The following is a 20,482-nucleotide window of genomic DNA, read 5'->3' on the forward strand; positions in this document are numbered from 1 at the left end:
TCTCCTTTCCGGCCCTGTCCCACCAGGGCAGATGCTCTTGTTGTAAAATGCAGCCTGGATTTATGCCTGCTCCAAGCCTTTTGCCTTGAGCTGGCATAACTGGCATCTGGTACTTTTGACCAGGTAGTTGGACCCACTTCCCACATGAAGCTTGAAGGAGATGTCCCCTCCCTCATCCCTTGCTGGTGACCTGCCAGATGTCCTGTGTTGTCAGAACAGCAACGGGGCACAGCCCTGTGTGCTTAGAGCAGGGACGCCTGAGTGGTATGGGGGGATGGTTGGGTGGGGGGGTGGACACGGGGTGGTAAGAAGCTGGGTCCCAAAGTAGGAATAATCGCCCTCCAGCAGAACCTTCCAGGGAAACAGGAACCGGTTTTCACTGGCATAGTTTCACCTTAGATGTTTGCAGTGGGAACACAAAACATGCCAGTGAACCCAAGTTCACTAAGCAAAGAGGTGGCAGCACCAGCCTCTGGCACCGAACTCAGTGCTTGTCACCATGGAGCCTGTGGCATCCATGAAACCCCGAGAGCCATCTGCCTCACCTGTGACCTGGATGCAGCATGAACTCTTATTGGGATCCCTCTTTACTCCAGCAAAGATAGCCTATCACAGGTTTTTATTTTTTTTATTGGGGAATATTGGGGGACAGTGTGTTTCTCCGGGGCCCATCAGCTCCAAGTCGCTGTCCTTCAATCTAGTTGTGGAGGGCGCTGCTCACTGGCCCATGTGGGAATCGAACCTGCAACCCTGTTGTTCAGAGCTTGTGCTCTAACCAACTGAGTCATCTGGCTGCTCCCCCATCACAGGTATTAATGCAACTTTTGATCCAGCCAAGGGCATAGGTTTTCAGTCTGAGCAGCACCACATAACTGCTTCTGGACGTTTCAGCGGCTGGTGGCAGCATGCTAATGAGATCGGCTGACCCCATCTTAAACATAAACTCCGCAAGTGGACATTGCACGTGAGTAAAATAAGACAGGCTGCACAGAGCCCTGCTCCCGATCCGCGACTGCATTTGTAGAAACAACAGTATTTCCCTTTAAGGCAAATCTGTTGCAGACCCACAGCCAGCGGCTGGCCCCTGAGAGCCCGCCTCAGGACAGGACGCAGTCTGGGCAGGCTGTTAGGTCACCCCTTGGATAATTTTCTATGTATGGAGTCGGAGGTCACGGGGAACGGCTGTGTCTTTGTTCTCCAACCGCTGCCAAGGGCGGCTCTCCCAGCCGGCGGTCCGCGTTCCCGACCACGTGGGGTAGTGACGAGGGGACTCCCCTATCGGGGCGCCGGGGCTGCAGGACCTGGACTGAGGAAAGGGTCGTGGGGCTGCACGGGGAGAGGTGCAGAGCGCGGTATCCCCGATTTTGTTCCATTTTCCAGCAGTGTTTGCTCATCAGCAAAGTTTTGTTCGGCACAGAATAGCATTGTGCCAAAGTGTGTAAAAGGATGTTTTAAGGAAGAAACACATAACGACATCTCCTAAAGTAGAAAAACAGCCTAGTAGGCCAGTGGAGCAGGACAGAGAACAGGCGACCGGCGTAGCGGAGTCCCGGCACCGGCGACCCCGTGCGGGGCTGCGCAGCGCCGGCTCATTAGGCATGCTCCACGGCGGGCGCTGATTGGCTGGGGGCGGTGGGCGGAGCGGGGGCTGAGCGGGCGCTCGGAGTGCGGACCAGTCGGAGGGGGGGAAGAGGAGGAGCAGGAGGCGGAGTGAGAGCCTGGAGCAGTGGAGCGCTGGGCGCTGATTGGTGGTAGTGGAGGAGAGGGAGAAGGTGGGCGTGGCCGGGCGTGGCGGCGGACGCCGATTGGCAGTAGTAGCCGGGGGCGGGGCGGGGCGGGGTTGCTTGGAGCTGGTTGCTTGGAGCGCCTGGAGCTGCGGGCGCTGATTGGTGGTAGTGGCGGCGGTGGGGCGGGCCGGGGCGGGGCTGCCTGGTCCTCGCCGGGCGGCGGCAGCGCTAGGAGGTGGAGGAGGAGGGATCGCGGCCCCGACCGCGGTGGCCCGCTTGGCCTGCCCTTTGTGCCCGCAGCCTACGCCCCGCGCGGCTGGCCGCCGCGCTCCCTGGCCACGCGCGCCAGCCCACGGACCTAACCTCCGCGCCGGGGATGCGCCGGGGATGCGCGTCCTCCGGCCCTGCGGCTGCTCCCGGCTGGGCGCGGGGTGATGGAGCTGAGCATGAAGAAGTTCACCGTGCGCAGGTTCTTCTCCGTGTACCTGCGCAGGAAATCGCGCTCCAAGAGCTCCAGCCTCAGTCGGCTCGAGGTAAATGCTTTCGCCTTCCTGCGCGCAGCTTCCCCGGCGCCCGGCGCGCCCTGGAGGACGCGGCGGGTCTCGGGGCCATCCGAGCCCTTCCCATTGTCACATGCACTGTGCCCTCAGACGCAGGTCAGGAGTGAAAGTTATCTGAGAGCTGGTCGGGTTTCCCAAAATCGAACGTTATCGTTGGGACTTGCTAGTAGTAACTGGACTGGTCCTCGGTTCTCAGCGGGGACTAAACTCTGCCCCCCCTGAATTTCTAACTAATTTTGTTCTACGGTCGCGGCAGGGTTTGGGGTGGTCAGCTGGATGCGGAAGGCTAGACGGCCGCTCGGGGTGGCACCTCAGAAGCCCCCTCTGCTGGCCCCCCCCAGCCCTACCCTCTGCTCACGTTGATGGGGTTTGTTTTACAGTAGCTGGAGCCACACAAGTACTACTCCACGGAGCAGATCCTTCGAGTATTTCAATCGATGTAGAATTAACAAAAAATGATGAAAAAAATTTGCAGCAACACAATCGACTCCGGCCAGTCTGAAAGGTGGTCATGCAATGCCCCCGCCGCTCTGTGTTTCATAGGGATTCATTCATCCTGAAACCCAGAGAACCCTGAGAATCATGTCCTTTTCTCTGTCCCTCATCTTGTCATCTTCAGATTTCCAAAGTCATCTGTGGACGATTGGTACTCTAATGTGTTTTCCTTCTTTCTTCAACAATCAAATCTTATCTTCTTCCCAGTGTCCGAATTGTATTGTTGAATCTACAGATGACAAAATGGTGAAATACATTCAAGTGAAAAAGATACATTGTGGGGGGGGGGGGGCTTATGACACGACGTAGGGATTTCCTTCAGCGGTGCCCTTGGCTTTGCCACAAGACGGGCACCTACGGAGGTTTCTGGCGTGTCTGTTTTAATGAAGTCAAATCAGTTGGAACAATGCCACATTTTTCATCTTGGTTTTCTTTGTTGCAGCTGCCATGATATGAGCTACAGGCATGGATTCTGTAATTAAGAGATCTTAAAGCAAAGCTCAGCAATGGACATGAAAGCAACACGGAATTACTGATTTAAAAATTTCTGTTATGTTATCAGTAAATCAGAATTTAAAGTACTGGAAAGGATCTTTGTGGCTGGTTTCTGATGGTAAAATGGCTTTTCAAACAAATGCAACTATTAATCAAATAATGGAGGAGGGCTTGCTTTAAACCTCAGGCTGACAGAAATTAAACCTAAGTTCATTGAAGTAAGTCATTTTTCTGAGTCTTATGCACTTTCAAAAGCTAAAGTTGACAAAAACAGAAACTCAGAACAGTATTTACCTTTATACCTGATAAGTTTTTAGTCATCAAAACAGCAGGTTTATTATTATACAGCTCCTCATCATTTTCCATTTATTGTTCTTTCCAAGGGGAGGCACACGTGTGACCCAGCTCCTGGCATGTTCAGGAAGGCACCAGGCGAACCCATGGGGGAGTGGGGGTGGGTACACTCCTCCCCCATCCCCCATCCCCTCCTCCCTATTCTCCCCCCCCCATCCCCCGTGTTACGGTTCAGAAAGGAGAACTGGGTTGTGGAAGTGCCTCAGAAAAGAATATAATGGGAGCCAAGAGTGGGAGGGAGGAGAAATGAGATTTTTTTCATTGTGAAAACTAGGTATCTAAAAACCATTAGTAAACAATCAAATATGCAGAAGGTCAAATTGTCTAGAAAGAAATGCGGTCTGTGGGTACGTAATCAGTGAGCACTCCATCTGATCCAGAGGCCATGCTGGGTGCTGGGTGCTGGGTGCTGGGTGCTGGGTGAAGCCCTAATTAAGATGAGCATCACTGGTCCATGCTCTGATCGCTGCACGTGCCCTTACCAGCTTCTGTTGGTTGGTACTTGTGAAAATCTGGGCAGGCATGTTTTACTACCCTCATTTTATTCTAGGCGGAAAAGCCCTGAGAAATGGAGGGTCTTGCTGGAAGTTTACCAACCAATTTATTCTGCACGTGTTTAGGGAGAACCTGCTGTGGGTTCAGCCCTTTTCTGGGCATTGTAGCTCCAAAAAAATACAAGACTCAGAATGCCTGGTGTCGTTGTACCCCAACCTGTGGGGGTCTAATAAGTGGTTGACCCTGTGCCTCAGTCCAGTAAATTCCATATCCCTGGCCAGCTGCCTCCCCATCTTTTTCCACAGAAGCCTGCCTATTTGTTTGTATATTCACAGCAGATTATAGGTTAAGAATCACTTGTCCAAAAAATGTCAAATTTAGGAGGAAAGGTCTGTCAATAGTTTGAGGTTGAGAAATAGGACATACAGAGCACTTAACAAAGATGTATAATTCCTCTGTTTGGACTAATAAAAAAGAAAACACATTCTGTAAAAAAAATGTTTATTGTTTCTGTGAAATTTATATTTTAAAATATACACGGAAACTTTGAAAAATGTTGTTTGAAATTCAAAATCTGGTGACACAAACAGGAAAGTAACAGTAGTTACTGTAAGTTTAAAATAGTATCATTTTATTAAAAAGACTTTCACGGAGAGATTTATGTTTTCATACTTGAGTTTAAATGTAACTGTACATCAGGAACCCAACATTTGGTAAACTCTAAGCAACAGAGAAGGCAGGTTACTTAATCAGATTTGGGAACTGTTTATGAATTACAGCTTAAATATTTTTGTGGTGTATCAGCATTGCCGCAGGTGAGATGGGTACATGATTGACCCTGGCAAGAATGGTCTCAGGCTTTCTAAAGGGACTTGGATGCCTTGCATACACTTCTATGTACACACCCCGGAAAAGTGTCCGGGTTCAGGGGCTGCTAGGCTCTCACCCACAGGAAAGCTCTGGCTTCAGGTCATTGCCAACACTGCCTAAGAATCAGCCCCTAGCTGGAAGGTGTAACCATTGCCTCACGTGTCAGTCCATTTTACACGTGAGAAAACAGGGTCGGGGAAGCAAAATGACTTGCTTATTATGCTCCTACTCCTAAAATATTTTAAAGGAAGTTTTTAATGTAAGAGCAAATGCTATCTATTTTTAATTTTAGCCATTTCAGTCGTGTGGGTATTGGAGTTAACCATGTATTAGATGAGACAGGAAGGAGGGCTACTGTCATTTTAAAAAAGATATCACTCTCTGAGGTATTTTGGAATATGCTCCACAACCTAAAATTATGCTCTAGCATAATTTCTCTAGCCTTTTCTGGAAGTTAGAAAGTTCTGGCAGATTTGGGCTTTGCATCAGGTGCACTTAAATTGAATTCTCAGTTCTCCCTTTCATGAGCAGGGCGGTTTCTTAAACTCTGTAAGCCTCGTTTTCCTCCCCTGTGGAACGGGATTATAATAGTCCCTATTTCATAGGATCGACAGGACAATTATGAACTACCATATGTAAAGACTTAGCATGGAGTCTGGATGATAAAAACGCCAGTCAATCATTGTTAGCTATGGATATTGGTAAAATACATCCCGGGATGTCAGTGTTCCTCTTCCTTAGCTTGCACGTCACCCGTGAGTCAGCTGTCCTGATCTGTGAACGCATTACCATGCAGGTGCTCTCGCCATGCCATCATGAGCTAAGGCGGCTTCTAGAGCCAGGAAATGCCAGCTTCAGTATCCCAACTTAGCAGATCTTCCAGAAGGAATCCTCCCCCACCTGACCTTCATGACTCCGGGAAAGCCACCAAAGACAGGACCTGCAAGATTCCAAGCCTGGCTGGGGGGCTGGGGACAGTTGAGAGTGGTGGCTAGGAAGGGTTTATAGGTTTTCAATGAATGAAAAGTGATATGATTTACTCAGGGTACAATTTATCTACCAATTTCCTACAGTTTTCCTACCCAATGTTATTTCATTTCGGGAATGGTTATTTAGTTTAGGGATAGCAAGGTCGGGCTTGGTTCTCTTCCATTACCTATTATTTCACCTGTTGACATTTTTACTGAAAGATGGTTGGGGCAAGTAAGAAGAACAAAATGGGAGTTTTTACCTGGGATATTGATTGTGGCAAACTGTTAGTGGAAGAAGAATTTCATTTATTTCTATATGTGCTCAGAAAAATGAGCATATCCCACGTGCATTGTGCTGAGCAATTGGAGTGGAAGGGCGGGAGCCTTGCCCTCAATGAACTTAACATCTAGCAAGAGAGGCCAAAACGGAAAGGCAAGACTGCTTTGTAGGGTGAAATCCTGAGACGTCTGTGCCATCACGGGAGTGGCCTCATGGTAACACTTGTCAAGTCTTTTTTATCTCTCGTGGTTGCAGATAACCAAGTGCTATGTGTACATACATATGAATGTATTTTAACTGCTTCCCCCTTCTTTAGAGAAACATGGTGTCCTACTAAAATAAAGGGACTCTTAGCAAATATTGTGAGCAGTGCTGGCTCCAGTCATGGAAAAAAAGGCTTCCTGGAAAGTTAAATATTAAGGCTTTTTCTTGGTGTTTGATAGGTAAGCTCTTCTTCTGGATATTGGGTGCTTTCCAGGAAAACCATTTCTAATGAAAATAATTTTCAGGTACTTTCAATAAATGCACCCAAAGGAATTCTATGTTACTCTTGATTTTTATTGGGCTTTAGGACAACAAGACCAAAAAAAATCAGAGAGGACCACAATAAATGGTGCATATTAGTGACTATTTAATTGGTGTATCATTTTACTCTTTTATGCTTTATTCTATTTTAAAGACCCTAAATCACATTCCTTGTTTGTGGTCACTGTTTCTGTGGTACGCCTTGTCTTTGCAAGTTCGTTACATACTTTCTCTCCTTACATGCAAGTAAACGTCCCAAAGTATTGCTGCTTCTTCAAAAATATGTGAGAAGACTGCCAAAAATACTGAGATTTCAGCCCTTCTTCTTTCTTCATCCCGTTTACCCATTCTTTTAATAACCTGTGTGCCGTCTCTTCTAGCACACGCCTCGATGCAACAATGACTATGTGGTTATATTTTTCATGCATTCAGAAGCAGAGAATGACATGAAAGCTCACTTAGTGAAAAAACAGAGTGTTTCTGCACTTCCTCTGACTTACTGATTACCTAGGATTTCACTCTGTCTTGCATGCTGGGGGTAGCTGGGGGCAGTGTCTTAGATGTGGTAAATTAATAAGTGGGAGATGGACATCTTGCACTCCCTGAGACAGAGAGGGGTGGGGACAGGGACCCTGGGGCTTGAGCAGAAAGATGAAGAACAGGGCACGGCAGCAATGTGGTGGGGGTCACTCAGTGCATTTGGGGCTGGGCTGCAGTGGATGTGCCCCTTTGAAATGTGGAGAGACCGAAGATGAGTTCGTTCTGTCTGGAGAGGAGGGCTGCCCGCTGCTTAGCCAGAAATACTTCTCCAATGTTCTGTGCTTGTTTATAAGCAAAGCTAGTCCAGCACAAAAAGCGTTCTCTAGAATGCTCTACTTTTATTTCTGAGGACACTGGGTTATGTTGTGCTGCATTTCCCCCAGCATTATGTGTTTGCTGATATATTTACACTGGTAAAAGCTATTACATTAAATTCTAGTGGAATTACCAACAACTAGTCTTAACCTACAGTGTGACTTAATGAAGCAAACAGCTCAGACACAAATCTGTTCAGTGCACAGTCTGGTTCATCATATAGAATGTGCAGCTGTGTCAGAAGCCTCTCCTGCTGACGTGTTGGCCGAGGCAACGTCATGCTGTGCAGCTATAATTAAGTGTGAGGACCTGCACACCAGGGCACAGAGGGTGACCGTGCGGGAGCCATGCTGCTGTGATTTGTCACGAAGCAAGAGCAAGGCGTGGCACCCCCGGGATGTGCCCTGAGAAAGACTGTCCTCCAGCAGGCTTTAGTCAGCGTCACCTGACCCCTTCTCCACCAGGCCCTGACCTTGAGCTTCTCTGTGGTCCTTGCAGGACCTGCAGCACCCAGTTTTAGCAAGAATCCTGCTGAGTCGGTTCAGAGAGGACTCCCACCCTCAATGTCTGATCAAACTCCTCATCCCCACCATCCCCTGGGTGACGTCTGGTGACCCTGACCTTCCTTCCACAAGAACCCTGGTCGGTCACTTTGGGAGGAATCAGCGGGCCCTCTTAGTACATTTCCATCACTGACCACCCCACCCCCACTCCCTGGCCCATAACTCCCCACGCTTCCTCCTTATGTGGGCCCACGCCCTCCCCACCTCAGTGGTCCCTTGGAAAAAGGCTTCTTGCGTCCCCAGCAAGCGTCAGAACAGCACCTCTTTTGTGGGTCATTTGCATGTGTTGGTCAAGACCATTAAAGGGCATCCAAGACCAGCACTGAGCAGAGCCCTGCTTGATCGCAACCACAGGTACACGGCAGCCACGCCTTGTCCACGGGGTTCATTTGCAAAGGTCCCCACGACCCACAGGCTGTGTTCCTGTCGCCCACCCCCACAGAGCTCCCTGCATTGGACACGCCCGAGCTTGCTGGCCGCCCCTCCTGGTCCCTCAGTGGCCACTGCCTCCTTCTGTCTCCGCAGCTACAAATCCGGGTAACCACATAATGCTAACCTCAAGTCACCAGATGCCTCAAAAGGGGCCTGGGCCTTGTCGGGGAAGGGTTTGCTCTTCACCTTCTGTGGCGTTCCACCAGGCTGGCTTTGCTTGGACCCCGTCTGGCGGGTTTTGCACTATATTGTGGGGGGGCCGGGGCGGGGCGAGGTTTTCTTCTTGACAGCCTCCTGTCCCCCACCTTCTGAGGACACATCTGTTTCTAATTAGTATTATCACCACGAAGGCAGCTTTTCCTAGGTAGTAACTCTGTGAAGTTTCCCGAGAGTGAAGATTTGACCTACACTGCTGCCATTTTAAACATAATTCATGGAAATAGTGGCTCTTGTGAAACAGAGAATGGGGTTCCTGCTGTTCCTGGGCTCAGCCCCCTCGCTCACTGTTGGGAGGGGTGAGAAGCTGGCAGAAAGTATCTGGCTTCTTACAGAAAAGAATTGGTTTTTTCTTTTGGCTATCCTGCTGTCCTATGTGAAATGAGTAAGTTTGAAACCTGAATCGGAGAATGGACGTTTAGGTTGTTGGCTGCACGTTTCCTCCAGCGGCCAAAGAAAAGGTTCTAAATAAAATTGACAAACTAAGAAAAACAGGCTTCCCTGGATCGATTCTTCTGCCCCGTTTCCCAGCCTGGGTATTGTCAGCTGGACACTAACCAGGACTCGAGGCTGGGACCTGCTTTGGCGTGTCTGTGCGGTCGGCATGAGCTGTGACACGCTTTGTGGTGTGACATCCCGGCCACACCATCCTGCCCAAGACCCAGGGGCTTACAGTGTTTACTCATTAAAATGCGTGGCCGAATTTTTCAGGGAAAAGGATGGAGAACTTACCTTCGAAAGACTTATTTTGGAATGGTTTGGTAGCTTATGCGTTGACGGTCCCAATTTGATCATTTCCTGACTCAGGATAATTGCAAACTCTCTAGAACTAAGGTTAGACACAATATTAATATCCACATGTATTTTTACATCCCAAGTATAGTGTGGACAGTCTCTTTCTAAGGCTGCAAAAACCCAAAAATGTGAGTATTGCCAGAGGAGAGGAGAGATGCTTTGGAGCGTTTGTGTGACAGGAGATGGCACGGGGCTGGAAAAGCAGAGGCCAGGCCGGCAGAGGTCGTAGGGGCCCTTGAAAGTGCACCCACCCTGCAGCGCCCACCAGGCACCCCGTTGGAATGGCTGTCAGGGAAACGCTGGAGGTGCTGGTGTATCACGTCCCATGGCCCACGGGGCGGACGTGCGAGCTGCCACTCGAGACACTCGCTCTGTGACTTGGTATAGTGACTCTGGTTGACTTTGAAGACACAGTAAGGACAGGAAACCAGGCAGACAAAGCAGAACAGAGCATTATTTTTAGAGCCTGGTGGGCTCCTTGCATTCCACTTGGTTTGTAGTCTCGTGGGGGAGCAGGGCCTATGGGCGCTGGAATAAAGGAGCGATTCTAGCGAGCAGCCTTCTTCCCGAGAACCCGGGGAACCGCATGGGGTGGGCAGCACTTCTGTATTTATAGACCTCAGCAAAAAGGGAAGGCGTGAAAGTTGATGTGTGACTCCGTCAAGACTTTGTAGGGTGCACCCCAACTGAGAAGTGAGCACAGGTGTCCGGCCGGCCGGCTATGTGGGCGCTGAGAGGCCGAGCTCTCCGACACGCTCAGGGGGCACTGCGGTGGGTGTAAGTATTCAGGCCTTTGGCTTAAATCCCCACCAGCATGTCTTCCTGTTTCCTGTGACACCCTGTGTGTCGCTGAGCTTGGTGACCCACCACCCCCGGTAGGGGGTAGAACTCCAGTGATGGGTATAAGGAAGAGACAGTGACTTGTTACAATAAACAGTCATTCTGTATGTGGGTGAGGGACGGAGAAGAGGTATGTGTTTGAGACACCATCCCGACCCTGACAGAACCTACGCTTAATAGGGTGATGGACCTTTGTCCAAAATGTCATGGGAGGTCAGGGTTTCTGTGTTTCTGTGTTAACATCTCCACCTCCCACCCAGCTGCTCAAGCTAAACAGCACCTCTCACCACCTATGAGATGGCTCTTCTGTCATCACTCCTTAGCCTGCACCCCAACTTGGTCCATCTGTGGACCCTCCCTCGTGTCACTTTCTACCCCACAAGTCCTCCCTCCTCTGACCGTCTGTCCTCCGGGGCCGCTTTCGGCCCATGGCCCTGCGCCCTGCTCTCCGTCCACACCCAGCCCGCCTTGCTCTGAGCTCATCTGCCAATTGGGTTCAGAGTCATCTTTCTTTGGAGGACTCCAGCCCTAGAGCTCTCGGATTCGGACGGGAGGGTCTGTGGGACGCGGGGAGGGGAAGTGTCCATTGCTGAATGACCGAGGCTGGAGTGCAGTGCGCTGGCCCTGAGTCCAGCCTATAGGTGGTTCGTGTCCAAAATCGCATCTAAGGGGAGGGTAGCGTGTTGGACGGAGAGACGACCGGAAGAGTTCTCCCCTGTGTTGTGCGCTCGGCACCCATTCCTGTGATGTTCTGGAGTTTTGGAGAGTTCTCTGCATCAGGTGTCCTCTGCAGGCCAGGCCAGGTCTCGGCAGCTCCGTGCTCCCTCTGCTGTTGGGGCAGAATATGCCAGGCCTCCCCCCGTCCTCCCACCAGTGTCATCTGTGCGGACCCGACCACTCCTCCGTGCTAGCTCAGGACTTGGTCGTCACACGTGCGTTTGTACAAAACCTTCTGAACCATCGTGTGAGAGGTCTGGGCCACATCAGGCTGGACTCCGGTGGTTCCGTGTCCAGGTACAGCCAGGACTGACCGTCAAGACCATCCCCACACTCTGTCCTATATGGCTGTTCTCTGTGAAGTGCATGTCTCTGGGTCCTTGGAGGCCCCTTAGACACTTGTCTCAGGTCTTAACTGAATACTCACCAGGTGCCTGGAAATGATCTGTCGGACGTAGGTCTAGGGGTTGAAATGTAGGAAACACAGTTGTGACCTGAGACCAGTGGGGGGTATAGAAACCACTGCCTGTGTGAAATCACTAAGAAGCCATTAGCACCGCATGTCAACTTTAGCTAGTCCTGGCACTAGGCAGTTTACAAATCCTACGTCTACTGTTCGGTGATCCAAAACGTCCCATGGAGATGGCATCTAACCTACACTCACAACACAGCAGGCAGGCGAGTGCCATCTCACAGTAAGGATTGTGGGCAGAAACAAAGCAAATCACTTTTATCACTTAAAAATTCTAAAGCTGTAAAATATCTTCAAAGGTGGAGAAACTCTCAACATTTTCAAAGTAAATTCAGAAATTTCAAAGCGTATTCCCGCTAGCAATTTTTAATAACTGGTAAACACTACGAGTCAATAAGTGTTTTTGTTTGAAAAGCTGGTGCTTACGGAAGAATAGGTTTGATTCCAGGAAGTGGGACGGCTCTGGTGACATCCCTGAAGGCAGTTTCTAATCAAATTTAAAAGCTTTTGAACTCCTAAGGCGGATTTTTTGGCGATAAACAATGTCACTTTCAAGTTTATAAGCCCAGGGGTGCTTTCCGTGAGGTGCATACCTCCCAACAGGAGGGCAGGCTCTGTCCAGGATTCCCTCCAGGCGTGTGGCACAGGCCTTCCGGGCTCAGCTCTTTCTTGGGTCCTCATTTTGTTCCCCCTCTTAAATGTGGGCACCCTCCCTCAGTATCTAATCTGCAGCCTCCCTCCACCCTTCCCAGCCCCGGGCATTTTACTGTCACTGCTCCCCTTCAAGCCCAGGTCACACACTATAGGCAAGAACTTTCTATTCTTCATGGTTTAGGCAGGAAAGTCACGGCTACTCTCAGGTTCCAGGTCAGCAGTCCATCCTGACATGACCTGAAATCCTATCCTCACCTGCATCCAGGACTCCCCTCGGTGAAAAGGAAAAAGCCCCCATATCTGGCATCTTCCCAAGCCAGCCCTCATCCCAGTCTGCTCCCTGCTCCTCTGCCTCGTTCCTTCTGCGAGCGCTGGCCCATGCGCCCGGGACGCAAACAGTGCCGCGAGAGCAGCCTGTGAGTGGGGGGCCATGTTCTATGCAGCTTTGGGAGACGGGCGTAATGGTCCACACCCGTGGAGTCCACATGCTTGTTTCCTAGTCAGGTGAGGCCACTGAGCTGAAACGTCCATTTAGGTGCTAATGAACAAGGCTGGCGTGTCCTGCTGGGATTCCCGTGGCAGGGAATAAAGTAAAAAGACTTGGGGTCTGGGCCAGAGGGCTCAGGACTGCCCGCTGAGCCCCCACATCCAGGCCCTGGAGCGCCCGAGGACGCAGCCCAGTGTCCACATGATGACTCTGCTGGGCTCTAGTGCGGGCCCACGGCACGTTGGTGGGCTGGACACTGCGAATGTCAGCACACCTGGCGAAAGGCACGCAGCAGATTGGGTTAAATTAAGGATCTGAGACAGTCCTGGAGTGTCCGCCCTAAATGTAATCACAGGCGTCCTTCCAGGAGGGAGGCTGAGGGAGACATGACATCAGAAGAGGAGCAGGGGGGTGTGACGTGTGACGGAGGAAAGGGACGCGAACCAGGAAAGGCCAGGACCCGATTCTCCCTGGAGCCTCCAGAAGGCACTGCTCTGTCCACACCAGTGACATGGATTTCAGACGTCTGGCCTCTGGAAGCACAAGGGAAAAACGTGCGCTGTTTCAAGCTACTAGGTCTGTGGTGATTTGTCACAGCAGCAGAAAGAACTGACGTAACAGATCAATCTAGTTCGAGGGAAGGTTCCAGTTTGTGGGAGAGGAAGAGAGAGGCAGCGAGGGGCTCACCTCCCCTCTCCAGTCTCGGGGGATGGGCAGCCCAGGAAACAGGCAGGGCCGCAGGCTCCGATGCTGAGCGTGTACGTGGGGGCATCGCAGGGTGCCGGGCTGTGCAGGGGCCCCGCAGGGGCTCCAGGAGCGCGTCAGTGCCGGACCCGACCGCCAGCCTTCTCTGCATCCCAGGAGTGGTGCCTGGCCTGCCACTCCCGTCCTCACAGGACGCTCCTGTGTTGTCCACGTCCGTCCCTTCAGTATTGGTGGGCCTCTCACCGGAAGGGTGAAGCACCTGTTCCCGCGAGGTTTATTCTAGTGGGGGAGAAGCAAAAGCCAGGTTTACACAGAAAAATGCACCAACTTCAAGTAATGACACATGTTGGTGAGAAAATCCCTACAGAGGGAGTGGGGGACTCCGCGAGGGGGGCACAGAGGAGAACAAGTTTTGATAAGGAGGTCCAGGAAAATGTCTTGGGGTCATTTAGCAGAGCTGAGTGAAATGGGGGCGCAGCACATGTGTTTCTGAGTGTTTCCGAAGGAGAAGCACGCGTGTGGGTCCTGAGGTGGGACTCGTGGAAGGTCTGTGTCCCCAGAGCAGGAAGGAGGGGTGAGGAGGAGGGGATGAGAGGAGGGGTATGAGGGCACAGGACCCAGAACCAGGAGGCCCCGAGCGTGGGAGGGACAGGCTGCAGTGCAGTTAATGGAGGCCCTGACGGTGTCACGCCAGGGAGTGGCAGCCAGTCTGGCTTGGAACGCCCCTTCTGGACGGAGTGTGGGAGCTGGACCATCGGGCGGCAGACGAGCAAGAGAAGCTGCCACTGGACAGGCTTGGTAGGTCTTGCAGCTGTTCTGAACCCACACCACCTGGCGTTCCAGGGAGGAATCACGTGCCTCCAGGCCTTGGAGGAGCTGCCCGGAGATGGTGGCCCTGAGTGGGAAGACCTGCGGGTGTGGGAAGCACTTCGGTTCTCCCTTTGTAGGTGCTGCTTCCAGATGCCTTCAGGCAGCGATTTGCTTTGCAAATTAAGGCAGCAGACAAAATTGTTTTTGAAAAGCTCCATCCTTCCCCTTACGCTGCCTTCTGTTTACAAGGCCGAGTCCAGCTTCTGGAAGCACTGCTGCGGGTGCTGCGGGTCCTGCGTGCCAGCCGTGGGACTCGCCGCACTCAGTGAGGTGGTTCAGTCGCGCGTCGGAAGCATTAGTAAAAAGTTGCAAATGCAACGGAAAGTGAGGCGCTCCAGGCCGAGCAGCCAAGTTCCAGGGCTGGAATTTCTCCTGACTGTGAGATCGAACTTTCCCTGTGACTTAAAGACAATTCAGACACAACGCTTTTCCCCAAAGGCTTGAAATTCAAGGAAAGGTCCTGAAAATGGAATACAAATGGACTACTCCATTCCTCTGGCTAAGCCTTCTTTGTGAGTCCTGGGCACACCCAACAACTTATTTTTAAGAAGAAATACTTAATGGGTGGGAGTGAAGGAGAGAGAAGAGAGGGAAGCAAAGGGAAAGGAAGGGTGCAGTCAGCAGGAGCCAAAGGAAGTAGCATAGGGAGAGAGAAAGATGCACAAAATAGGTGAGAGAAGATGTGGTCTGACCACTTAGGAAGAGCATCGGACGGGGGAGAAGTCAGCACCTGAGCAGGCGACCAGCACCACAGTGGGTGGGGTGGGCTGTGGGCACCGAGCACTGTCTTTCTGACTCTTGTTAGAGTCACGGGATTAGCCCAGTGGACAGGAAAGGGGCAGCGGGCATCCAGCATGGTTTCCTCCTCGCCTGTGTGTAGCTGAGGCAGAGAGGGGAGCTCTAGGACGCCAGCCGGAAGTGAATTCAGTGTCCGTGTATGTGTCCGTAGGGGACCAGCAGTGCGTGAAGTCCCCTCCTGCAGCAGAGCTGAAACATCCCTCCAATTGGATTAAGTGGGGCAAGAATGCTTTGTCCCATTCCGCTCTGCATTGCTTTCTCATAATAACCTTCAGTCTAAAATCTAGACTACGTAAGTAATTTCAAGAGGGATTCAAAACAAGACAGAAATGGGGACGGAATCTAGAAAAGGTTTTTTATTTATTATACTTCTTAAAATTATCCAGAGTTACAACTTTGTATAATAAATGGATATGCATGTATTCATTTTATGGAATATATTTGCTAAATAAAATTAAGCTTTTGATAATTCAGAATATGCTCTATGATGTTTCAATGTTCTTAGGTCATTGATATAAATTCAGACACTGCCATCCACAACCATAGCTTTAACAATAGCAAATCATAAAAATGATGGGATACCTAATCCAGCTGCCGAGCAGCCCAGCGGTCCTACCTGTAATAACACTGCAAGTAAATTTAAATCAGAATCTTTCCATTCGTCTCATATACTGGGACCCCATTTTCAAACGTCTTGTGCAGAACTGCAGTATATGAAACAGATTTTGACAAAGAGCCACTCTGGTTGCATGGGATGTGGGGGGTCCTGATGTCCCTGTGGCTTCCCTCTGGTCCCTCTGAGGGTCTGAGACCAGGCCACAGAACTCCAGGGTCCCAGAGAACCCCAGTTTGAAAGCCACCAGCCTAGACGAGCATTTTTCCATGGGGGAAGAACTAAGTCACAGCCTCCTCATCTTTATCATCTCCTGCCACTGTCCCACCGTGAGGAAACAAAGCCCCTGCACTGTGTCCTGCCTGACAGTTTTCCACATGTCCCCAGCCATCTGGTTGAATTTGGGCTGATCCCATTATGCACCCCGGAAGTGGTGCATCGGCGTAAATCTGATCTTAAATTGTTTAGTTATTTGTGTTTCGTTCATTGTTCTATTTCATGAAAGTTCTATTTTAAAAAGATACCCTGAGCTTCCCGATTGTTTGGATTTGACTTTGTGCGTGAATGTCTATTAACTGGGAGAGATGGAATAGAGCCGTGACAGCCCTTTACCCACATCTACAATGTTGCCTTATCTGCTTGGCGTCCAGGGGCTTTGTTCTAATACCGTCTAGATCCAGACAGTACTCAAAATGTTAGGTTCTCCCTGAGACTCAAAAGTCACTCCTGATTTTTTCTCCCTCACCAACAAAATAATCTCGAATCTATAACTGGAAATTCTTCGATGGAATTTTTTTTTCCACGTACCCATAGGTGGTTAAATCCGATTTTAATTTTGAGACAAGCGTTTTATTTTTGTAGTGCCAAATTGGGTTAAGTTTCTGTGGATATAGAGATACTGGTAGCCACCACACAAGTAAAGGTACCCAACTTCTAAATGTGCATGGCTGTTTATACAGTTTTACGGGAGCAGTGGTTGTCCATTTCTAAAGTGTGCGATGTCCCCATCCTGAAGTCGCTCGTGTTGTCAGTAAGCAGATACCGTGTGGAGATTGCCCGTCATACATTGGGCCAACTCCAACATTTTTCCCGAGAACTGATTCAGGATTAAAATGAGGTTGGTGAGAAAAATGAACTCTGCGCCATGTTAGAAGTTGCATTATCATAAAAGGCAGCAAGAAAGTTTCCTTTCAGTCACCTCAGTCGTTTTGTCCTGAATTCCCTTGACTGCCATCACTTTTTCTTGTTTTTGTAATTACATGCACACAACTCCCCATCTAAAGAGTACAGTTCCAAGCTTTTTAGTATATTCGCAGAGCTATGCAATCGTCATCACACTCTAGAACTTTTCGTCATCCCTCCCAGAAAAATCCCTTGTACCCAGTAGCTGTGACGCTCCTCTCCTCCCTCCACAGCCCCTCCAACAGCCCTAGGTAACCACCAGTCGCTTTCTGTCTCTACAGATTGGCTTATTCTGGACATCTCGTATAAGTGGAATGACAAAACGTGGTGTTTTGTGACGGGCTTCATTCATGTAGTGTAGTTGGCAAGGTTCATCCAGGTCGTAGCAGGTATTTCTCGTTATCACCAAATGTTCTGTTTTATGGACATAACACACATGATCCAATAATCAGTTGATCGACATGTAAGTTGCTCCCACTCTTTCGCTCTTGTGACTAGTGCCACTATGGACGCTGTGTACAAGCTCCTGGCTGGACATGATTTCATGTCTCTTGGGATTACACGTGGGACTAGAATTGCTGGGTAGATGGTAGCTCTGTTTAAGCTTTGGAGGAACTTCCAGGCCGTTTCCCAAAGTGGCTGCCGCAGTTTCCATCCCCACCGACAGCGGCAGAGGGGTGCGTGTCCCCTGTGGTGTCTCACCGACTCTTGTTGTCATTTGCTTTCTGGTCCCAGCCATCCTAGTGCGTGTGAAGAGCTGTATGCGTCTCGTTTTGAGCTGTATTTCCCGAATGACCTCTGGTATTGAGCATCTTTTCATATGAGTGATGTCTTCTTTGGAGAGATGTCTATTCAGATCATGTGCCCATTTTAAAAATCAGGTGATTTAAAAATTATTATTGAGTTGCCAGAGTTACCTATATATTCTGGATACAAGTCCCTTATCAGATATGTTATTTGCAAATATTTCTCTCTATTTTGCAGGCTGTCTTCACTTTCCTGGTGGTATAGTTTACAGCACAAATGCCGTGAGTTTTGTGTGAACTATGTCATCCACCAGGATTTGCAGTCACTTTGAAGGGCCTTTGCAGCCCTGCTCAGACATCCAGATTTCTAGTGGGGTGTTGTGTTCAGGATAGATTTGTGCGGAATTAAACTCACAGTGCCACTTGCTTGTGTCATGTCATAAAGCAAGGAAGCTGAGGTGTCTCTTTAGCTTAGTTCCCCCACAGCGTATTTCAAAGAAACCAATTTTAACCTTCTACAAGCATCTCTATGGGTCACAAAAGAAACAGTACAGTTGGCTAACGTCTGATCTATTTAAACAGTCTCGTACTGTGTTCACCATTTTATTTTCATACAGGCAGGGAATGCTGGCGCCTGGGCTGCAGCTGTAACAGAGAAGTACTGAGAATCTAATATATGGAGCCCCCTCCTCCCATCCATGGGGCGACCTCGCTCGGGTCTTGCCTTCCTGTAGACACTAACCGGGTTCTGAACCTGCAGGAGGAAATCAGGACCCAGAGGCCAGTGGTGTTTTGTGGCCTTCGCTAAGTTCCCATTAGCCTGCCAAGTAAAAAGCTGTCTATTTGAGTTGCTATGTCTTGGGCAGGATAATGCCTTTATAGCTCATCCATTCATCATGTTTTTCTTTCAGGTCTTACCACCCCAAAAAGCAGTTTGCTCTTTTCAGTAAAATTTGTGTGCCATTTTTATTTTTATGTACCCTTTAACACATCTCCATTGAATGCATAACGGGGAGTGTGTGCATATTCCTGCGTGCGTTTCTTTCTAAAATGCCACCCTCACACAGCCGTTTTGCTGTTAGAATCATAGGCTATCTGTTAATTTTTTGCTGTAATGTCACATCAAATTTAAATGCCCAAGATAGAAAGCGTGATATTTTAAATAGGGATATCTCCTGGAGACTCACAAATATAAATTATGCTATTGTAATTGGATTAAGCCGCAACAAGCAATTTGAAGGTCCAACCAAGAATGGCATATTAGGAACCCATGTTAAGTCTCATCTTTCGGGCTATGTGATGACCTTTTAAGGAGCCTATAACCTAATTAAGACAAGAGTAGTATTCTTGAAATAATTGTGAATGCGGTGGGATTTTATGTTACGTGCATGGCACAGACCAGCAGGGATCTACTGTAAATAAATCGACTGTAAAACCATGGGGCTTTAGAAGAAAGGAAAGTCTTGGAGGGCCGAGCTCCTCCTCACAGATGTAATGAACAAATGTCCGCGGACAGGCCTTAGGAACCAGGACCCAAACGCAGACCTGGTTGCCAGTGGCAGCGTCTCCCCGGCTGGAATCTTCAGACGACGTCTGACTGGAGGTGGTTGCGGAGAGGCCAAGGGAGTGGGTGCTGGCCCTGAGAAGGGGGGGTACCCCGGTGAGGAGAGCTGTGCCCCACGAGGGGCCGCTCTGCCGTCTCGTCGTCGCCTCACATCCTGTGGACCGTTGCTTTGCTGTGGAAATGTCCATGTGTGACAGTGGTGTGCTTCCGCAGACCTCAGAGGCACCGTGCTCTAAGCTTGCTCCACATTTCTGTTGGATCCACACAGCAGTCCCTTCAGGTAGCGCTTGGATTAACCGCCTCGCTGGTGAGGCAGTGAGGGCTCCGAGAGGCCCAGTCACCCATCGCCAGAGGGCCAGGGCCAGCAAACAACCCAGCCTCTCCTCCAGCTCAGCTGGCCCAGCCCTCTCACCCCGTCTGCTATTGAACGCCCCCCCTGCTAAATTAGCTCACAGCGATTTCATTACCGACCAGGGAATGTGGCCACTCTGGACAGTAGGAAATGTGGAGTCCATTCCTTTGTTTGCTTCTGGCTTTTCTCCCTTTTTTTCTTGTGTTTTCCACAAGCTTACTCCAAACCCCCAAATAGGTCCTCAAGGAAACCTGTGTTATGGGGAAGCTTTAAAAAGAAAGGAAGGCATTTTTCTTACTTTTATTCGTGAACTGTGATGTTCCTATTTAAACTGTGAAACTTCCAAACACTGATTTTAATTTTTTCCTAGACCATTTGTCCTCACATCTCAAAGCCAGAGCTGTTTGCAAGGGGGAAGTTAGTGTCCGTGTCTTTTAAAATCGTGTCACTCACAGTTAAACACTTTAAATGGGGACTGTCTTCTTGGGAATTTTTTCACGGAGGGTTAGTAAGAATGGAGCTTCTCTTGATTTTATTCTTATCACTCCTTTTCGCTGTTAAATGTTTGGACATTTCATTCCTCTTGTTCTGTGGCCCCTCCCCTTTTCCTTAGTGACCTTAGAAGGGGGGATACCTTGGAGACAGCTGGACAGGTTCTTAGCTGCAGCCGCACCGTCTCCAACACACACACACGGAGTTGTCCGCTTCGGCCTGGACCAGCCCTGACTGCCATGTTGGGGAGTGTTGGCTTAAGGGCCCTTTGAACCCTCCACCACCCCTGACAGCCCGTCCCCAGCGCGCCCCAAGGCTCAGCCACACTGAGGATCCTCCAACGTGCTGCTGTCTTCA

The 20,482-nt window shown here is 49.9% G+C and overlaps 1 protein-coding gene across 6 annotated transcripts in view; it reads left to right on the plus strand.

Annotated features, from left to right (window-relative positions):
* RPS6KA2 (ribosomal protein S6 kinase A2) overlaps positions 1–20,482 on the plus strand; it is a 290,517-nt gene that overhangs the window by 145,817 nt on the left and 124,218 nt on the right. Inside the window, exon 1 of one of the 6 annotated variants that reach the window (XM_081035866.1) lies at positions 1,952–2,260. The exons of 4 other annotated variants lie outside the window; for them this stretch is intronic. In XM_081035866.1, the coding sequence (XP_080891992.1) occupies positions 2,162–2,260 (99 nt within the window). In that variant the 5' untranslated portion in view covers positions 1,952–2,161. Of the gene's footprint in view, positions 1–1,951; positions 2,261–20,482 lie in introns of those variants that run through there. One more of the 6 variants, XM_081035868.1, reaches the window with a different exon arrangement.

Source organism: Rhinolophus hipposideros (assembly GCF_964194185.1).
Source record: "Rhinolophus hipposideros genome assembly, chromosome: 3".
Taxonomy (NCBI): Eukaryota; Metazoa; Chordata; class Mammalia; order Chiroptera; family Rhinolophidae; genus Rhinolophus; species Rhinolophus hipposideros.